The following is an 8,171-nucleotide window of genomic DNA, read 5'->3' as shown; positions in this document are numbered from 1 at the left end:
CTTTCCCGAATTCTATATTATCCACCATTTCCATTTTTCACTCATTCTTCCACACTCCAGCCCTCTCACTTTTCCACTCTCCCATTCATATACTTCCAATTATATACTAGCTCCCACTACCACTTCATCCTTCCATTTTCCACTTGGAAGGAGAGGGGAGAGGGGAGAGGGGAGAGGGGAGAGGGGAGAGGGGAGAGGGGAGAGGGGAGAGGGAGAGGGGAGAGGGGAGAGGGGAGAGGGGAGAGGGGAGAGGGGAGAGGGGAGAGGGGGAGAGGGGAGAGGGGAGAGGGGAGAGGGGAGGGGGGGGGAGAGGGAGAGGGAGAGGGAGAGAGGAGAGGGGAGGGGGAAAAGGGAGGAGGAGAAAGGGGAGAGGGGAGGAGGAGAGTTTAGAGGGGAGTAGGATAGGGGAGAGGGGAATAGGAGAGGGGAGAGAGAGGAGAGAGGGAGAGGGGAGAGGAGAGGAGAAGAGGAGAGGAAGAAGGGGAGAGGGGAATAGAGAGGAGGGAGAGAGAGAGAGGAGGGAGAGAGAGAGAGGAGGGAGAGAGGAGAGAGGAGAGAGGAGAGAGAGAGAGGAGAGAGGAGAGAGAGAGGGGAGGAGGGAGAGAGGGGAGAGGAGAGAGGAGAGAGGAGAGAGAGAGAGGAGAGAGGAGAGGAGAGGAGGAGAGGGAGAGAGGAGGAGAGGAGAGGGGAGAGAGGAGAGAGGGGAGAGAGGAGAGAGGAGAGAGAGGAGAGAGGAGAGAGGAGAGAGGAGAGAGGAGAGAGGAGAGAGGGAGGAGAGAGGAGAGAGGAGAGAGGAGAGAGAGGAGAGAGGAGAGAGGAGGAGAGAGGAGAGAGGAGAGAGGAGAGAGGAGAGAGGAGAGAGGAGAGAGGAGAGAGGAGAGAGGAGAGAGGAGAGAGGAGAGAGGAGAGAGGAGAGAGGAGAGAGGAGAGAGGAGAGAGGAGAGAGGAGAGAGGAGAGAGGAGAGAGGAGAGAGGAGAGAGGAGAAAGGAGAAAGGAGAAAGGAGAAAGGAGAAAGGAGAAAGTAGAGAGGTGCAAAGATGAGAAATGAGATGAATGAGAGATGAGAGATGAAAGATGAGAGATGAATGATGAGAGATGAATGATGAGAGATAAAAGATGAGAGATAAAAGATGAGAGATGAATGATGAGAGATGAATGATGAGAGAAGAGTGATGAGATAAATGATGAGAGATGAATGATGAGAGATGAATGGTGAGAGAAGAGTGATGAGAGATAAATGATGAGAGATGAAAGAAGAGTGATGAGAGATGAATGATGAATGATGAATGATGAGAGATGAGAGAAGAGTGATGAGAGATGAATGATGAGAGATGAATGATGAGAGATGAGAGAAGAGTGATGAGATAAATGATGAGAGATGAATGATGAGAGATGAATGATGAGAGATGAGAGAAGAGTGATGAGAGATAAATGATGAGAGATGAATGATGAGATGAGAGAAGAGTGATGAGAGATGAATGATGAGAGATGAGAGAAGAGTGATGAGAGATGAATGATGAGAGATGAATGATGAGATGAGAGATGAGAGATGAAAGATGAGAGATGAATGATGAGATGAGAGATGAGAAATGAATAATGTTATAAATGATGAGAGATGAAAGATGAGAGATGAGAGATGAGAGATGCATGATGTGATGAATGATGAGAGATGAGAGATGAATGATGAGAGATGAGAGATGAGAGATGAAAAAGTAGAGAGGATATTGGTAGCCCCTTAGCCCTACCGCTGGCACCCCTTCACTACAGCTCAGACAACATATAACATTGTGAAGCATAAATCTGGTTTGTTAGGTGTAATAAAATAAAGACCATTGCTGAAAATCTTAAATTTGTTGAATATCAAAGCAACATTTATGGTACTAACACTCACATCCCATTGCATTGGTGCCTCAGTATATACTTATAAGCTAAATTGTTAATCAAAGAATGAGACAGAGGAGGGAGTAAGGAGTCAGTTAAAGGGACAATGATATAGAGGGAGAGAATGAAAGAGAAAATGGGATAAGAAGAGAGAGATTAACATCTAACAAAAAATAATATTTAAATGATTTCATTACAATATTAAGCTGAGTGGAACAATATCACTTGGAGAGCAGAGGAAGCAATTAACTATGATAATCAATTTTCTTATCCAGATAAAAAAAAAAATAGACCTAATCCCAATGGAATTGAATTCAAATATTTCAGTGTTCCAATCTCACACGTTAACATATTATATGATGTATTCCAAAATGAAGATACAGTAATACTAATCTTAGTAACATCTGATGATAGTGAAGATAGGGGTACTAATTTTAGTCACATTTTTTTTTTTTTTTTTCTTTGAATCTAATCATTCCCTCATCTGACCCTTTCTAGATTTTCTCTAATTTCATGGATGGCTGGAAACGTGAGCTGTGATAATATAAATATTATGACATTAATCTGATGATTTTCATCAAATTTAACAAATATTTATAATTAATTGAACTCTTGCACCCTACTGTTATATCCAAGTTAAGATGTACTTGTCACTGTAGCAAATATCATGGTGTTATTATACTAAATAATATTAATTTGTCTATCAACAAATATTCATATCAATGCAAAATAACAAATAAATTAATTAACCCTTTGATGATGGTGCGTCACACCCGTATGACACGGCTAAATGCCCGACGATGGGGCAACACACCAGTGTGACGTTCCCGATGCAATATTGCATAGGCTCGGCATAGGGGGTTTCCACTTATCGCTGGGCCCGTCGGGATAGGGTTAAGATAAAAAAAAATTAAAAATAAAAAACAAAAAATCTATATAAGGTATAGTGCAGATATCTTGTTAAAAGTATCAAATATTTGGTACTATTATTAATTCAAAAATTTGAAGAAGCCCATTAAAAGAAATTCCAAACAAAGCACAAAATTCAGCATGAGCCACTAACGGGTCTCATGCTGGAACTTGTACAAGTAAAGTGACTAATTCCTAGCTAGGAGAAAACCATCTAAACTCATTAAAAAAAAAAATTCTTCTAAAACCTGACCTGAGAGATAAATTCAACTAAAACAGACTTTAAACATCTCAAGAACTACCATCTAATTTTTTCCTTTCCTCCACTTTTCATGATGCCTGTCAATTGCATCCACAGAGATGCACCGGAACAGATGGTTTAAATTAAGAATCGACACTTCTCAGTGCCATAAATAAGAATAATAAAGAAAAAAATGAGACCCTTCAGTCATACTACAAATGTCTACATAATAAAATAAATCTATAAGTAATGAAATTAAAAGTAGTGTGTGAAATAGTAATTCTGGTACTAAATGGCATATTCAATTCACACAATCCCATCCTTTAGCCTTATATCTCTCCCTTATCTCGTCCCCATACCAAACTCTTACATAACATAGAGGATAGTTCCCTTATGGTATATCATTGTCTTTTTATTATTTATACATCTAAATGAATATTTCCTTGTTTTCTATGAAAACCTATGCCATTTATTGCTTCATATGTGTTTTATTTGCCTTTCCTCCAGCCATAACCACAATAACATCATGCCCTCCTCTCCGTCAACCTTTGTTTTATGTTGCCTCATGATCTATTAGTTCTTTTTACTATTCATATATTTTCATGAATATTTCACTATTTTCTATGAAGAAAAAGTTCTCTTTCTTGCTTTCATTGTGCAATATTTGCATGTTTTATACATGTTTTATAAGCATGGTAGCTTATTTCCATTTTCCTTTCTATATGAGTAGTAACTGCAATAGCTTTTTTTCAAAATTGATACTCCACTGTGCAGTCTGCATTTCATATATAGCAATAAAATACACATTTCCTGGTGTGAAAATTTGAGCCTTTGAAATACTGGCGGTCAAAATTGGCTAAGCTAGGCTAGGCTAGGCTAGGTCAAGTCAGGTTAACTAATACAGCATTACATTACATTATTGTATTATGTTATTTTATGTCAGATAATCTTATGTTAAATTACATGTAATATAGCACAATATTGAAAATAAAGATCATTAAATTACATTATAGAAAATTCTAAACTTTGGGTCAAGGTTAGAGGTATTTTTTCCTTTAATGACCTACATTATTCACATGGAAACTAAGACACTTTGCATCTATGACATTTCTACAACAAATCAAAAATAACCTAGTGAATAATTATAGAAATATGATGCTCATAGCAACTTCGTATAACTTCAACCTTTACAACTACCTTATGCTTTTTTGTTTTAGTTGCAATGCAGTTATTCAAAATATATATATATATATATATTATATATATATATATATATATATATATATATATATATATATATATATATATATATATATATATATATATATTATATATATATATATATTATATATATATATATATTATATATATATATATATTATATATATATATATATATATATATATATATATATATATATATATATATATATATACATTCCTAAAAATTTCAATTTGTCTTTTTATGATAATCAATAGAAACTATTCTTAAATGAACAGGTCACTCATTGGCATGAATGGTTTTATTTTATTTATTGTTCTAAGCTTCATGAATTTTCACTGCTCATAGTAGTTCAGAGCTGTTTGTTGTATCACAAAGATGTGTGTGTTTGCTGTATATAGCAATGTAGTGTACATACTGGCAATGCACCTATGAGATTCACTGTCAAAAAAAGAAACCACTCCAAATTGGAATAGATTTTCTGGGGCAATCATAACAATGTTTAACAATCTATCAGGTATCAATCACACATAATTGAGATATAAAAAATAATAATCAAAATAACTATAGGGAGAATTCCAAATTCTATTCATAAAACAGTGTAAATGAACATTTTCAAATACATAACAAATAGTATTTTATAGTAATAACTGTGTTTCTCAAATTCCATGATGAATGTTTACAAGATATCCTAAGTGGCTTTCAAAATAAAACTTGTTTTCTCATGATCATACTGTCTGCAACTTTCTGGAGTCTCTGATGAAAGATCCGCAATCCTAAGGTTCAACCAGATAGTGGTATAGTGGTAAGCAAACATGGCACTTAACCCCAAAAAATTCCAATATAAATGGCATTATAGAGCTTGGGAAGACTCCTTACTACACAATAAACTACTAAAGAGGTCTCTAAGTAAAATTTTGCCAGACTGGGTATAATTGTAAAGAGAAGATGTCTGTTAGCCTTTTCCAAAGCACCAAAGGCCTGTGACAGAGATGTGGGATCTCGTTAACATTCTCTAAATCCATCATAATTCAAAAAGGATATAGTTTTAGTTTATTACAATGTTATTTTCACAGAAAATAGTGTATCAAATTGATAAGTCGATGAAATCTAGAGCACTATTCATCTATGACATTTCACACAATTGGTGTAAGAAATATATATATTGCCTGTGAAAGAATCAGTCATAATAAAAAAATTACCCATGATAAATATGAACATGACGCTGAACACCGCTTATATGATGATTAGAAGTTGCTGACCAGTTGCCAGCCAATCAGAATTTTACTGTAATTGCAAGTGATAACCAACATCTAAAAAAATGCTTACTTCTTAAGATCCTCAACAACTATGTTCCTTCTGGGGAATATAAGCAAAATTAACCCTTAACATATTTATCGTCCCTAAACCAACTGTCTATAGCTAAATATCAATAAAAATAAACAACAAAAATAGAGAAAATCCACCTATTACTCTACCATTAAAAAACTGTCCCGAAAATGAGAACATTAAAAGAATTAATAGCAAAAAAATGATAAATGTAATATCCCCATCTTCCATATATGATAAAAAGTTGAAAATAACACATATGGGTTTTATTCAAAAAATAAAAATTACACTAAAGGAATCCAGAAAAGCGAGAGAAAGGGAAAAGGGGAATAGGTCGAGGCAATTCCTTCCTAGGTAGGATCAGCTGATGGACAATGACATGTAAACAAAACCTTTTCACTCACATGTTTTGGCTTGGAACTGGCCCGTTTTCCTGTCACACCAGAGGGAATCCTGGCCCCTGTTGAAGATGTAGTATTTGTCAGTTTGCAACACCTCCATTGCTCTCTGCAACACGTGCAACCGGACAATTGCGGCACATGGGTGGTTATTTGACACATCGATCCTCTACGGCCATTCTGTCCACTCCCCTCTCATGGAGGACGCAGTAAAGGAGGAACTGTGACCTTTTGCGAGATGCTTTTGACTTTTCTTGGGCTCTTGGGGGATGTTGCTAAGTGTAAAATGGCACTCTTTGATTCCCTAGGGAATAATTCATGTCTGTTTCTTCTCGCTTTGATGATAATTAGGGTCCAGTAGGGATTTACTTTATGTTATGGTACATTTAATTGCCTTGATTTATATGTTTCTTATTTGTTTGACTAAATAATCGACATTCTACATAATCCGGTTTATCATTTATTTGTAAATCAAGCACATAAATAAAAGTGGCTTTCAAAGTCTTCCCACGTTTTAATCATACATGGGAATGGACACTTTCCACAATACGCCTAAAAGACCGCCAAGTTCAAAAGGTAATTTTGGTCGAGCTCACAGGGAACTTTGGTTAAAAACTCTATACGCACAATGTCTGAATTTACAAAGTTGTCTTTATGGAAAACATTATAGCATATTGTTTAATGTGAGAATTCCAGGAATCAATGCATTTTTGAATTTATATGAAAAATATATATTGCCTGTGACTGTTTCTGTGTCTCAGATGAATTTGAGAATCTATAAATTTAAGTGTGAAAAACATTGAATTTGAATAATATCAGAACAATGATGGATTTTCATATAACCAACAATGATGATGATCTTAGTTTATAGTACTGATTAAGTGGTGATTTTGCGAACATTGATGGAGATGGCTGGGGTATCAAGAAGGTTTATGACATCTGCTATTATCAGTATTGATATGGTCCTTAATAATACCATTATTGGTCGATATTATGAGTACTTCGGTAATCATAGACATTGATGTCATCAGTACTATCATAATCAAAATTATTACCTTCATAGTTATTGGTAGTGTTATTGCTATTATCTTTATCATTGTTATCAGTATCATCATTATCATTGTTATCAGTACCATCATTATCATTGTTATTAGTATCATCGTTATCATTGTTATCTTTATCATTAATTTCATCATCATCTTTATCATTACTGCTACTGAAACCATTGTTTCCATCACTGATGATTCTAATTTAACTATATCATCATTATTATCATCATCATTACAGTTATCATCATGATCAACGTTATCAGTGTTATTATCTTAATCATCACTGTTATTATCGTTTTCATTATTGTCACGCCTGAAATTACTGAGGTTGTTATCAATATAGTAATCATCAACTTTATAATGACTCATTAATAAGATTATAGGCCTTATCTGCAGCGTCATTATCTGCAATAATTGCCAAAAACTCGCAATAACTTGCTGCCGTATTTCAGATTCTATTGCCAAAGAGCACCACCCGCCCACGCGTACCAACCTATCCTTTAGGGGCGCCAACACGCATGCGCGAACCATCTCCGAATGGCGAAAATGCCAAATATTTCCTGATTTTTATTTTATGTCGTCTCATTTAATCGTTTAAAGAGTATCTCAATGATGGTTTACAACAAAATTTATGTAATATTGAAGTAAGATTATGATGTATAATATACTGCATATTTCGAGACTCCAGTTCATGCGTGAAAATATAAAACAAATACCACCATATGTAGCCTTGATAAATGGGTGATAAATAATTGTTTGAATCCTTTGGCTTGGATTACATTTACTTTTTAACTCGTAAGAAACTGAATTTACTAAGTGTTTGACATGAAAAACATTTAAACAACAACAAAAAGTCTATTGGGTGTATTTTTATGTTCATTCTCAGAGCAGACTGGTAATCAAAGGCTATTGAAGTATATAGTCACAATCAGAGTAAGGCGTTCGAATTTGTTTAGATTTGATGGGCAGCAAAGACTCTCTTCAGAGAAAACTGAAGTAAATCAAGTCGGTAACTCATGTAAAACAATAAAATACCTGAGTTTAGTATTATTTACTGTGATAACCTATAATGTTTGCAAATAATAATAATTTTGTGTGTTGTGCGATATCCATTTTAAACAAGACTTCTATAATACAAGCAC

At 35.2% G+C, this 8,171-nt stretch overlaps 1 protein-coding gene across 2 annotated transcripts in view; it reads right to left on the bottom strand.

The window, feature by feature from the left end:
• The window catches only part of sp3 (phosphatidylinositide phosphatase spermathreecae), a 40,633-nt gene extending 34,286 nt beyond the window's left edge, over positions 1–6,347 (bottom strand). For both annotated transcript variants that reach the window (XM_086548783.1, XM_086548784.1), the window contains exon 1: positions 5,987–6,347. In XM_086548783.1, the coding sequence (XP_086404909.1) occupies positions 5,987–6,083 (97 nt within the window). In that variant the 5' untranslated portion in view covers positions 6,084–6,347. The remainder of the gene's footprint in view (positions 1–5,986) is intronic.
• Positions 6,348–8,171: the final 1,824 nt, after the last annotated feature.

Source organism: Penaeus japonicus, unplaced genomic scaffold, assembly GCF_977035675.1.
Source record: "Penaeus japonicus unplaced genomic scaffold, GWHDUDI00000001_assembly GWHDUDI00000021, whole genome shotgun sequence".
In the NCBI taxonomy this organism is placed as follows: domain Eukaryota; kingdom Metazoa; phylum Arthropoda; class Malacostraca; order Decapoda; family Penaeidae; genus Penaeus; species Penaeus japonicus.
The sequence above is the reverse complement of the archived record's forward strand: the minus strand, read 5'-3'. Positions and strand labels throughout refer to the sequence as shown.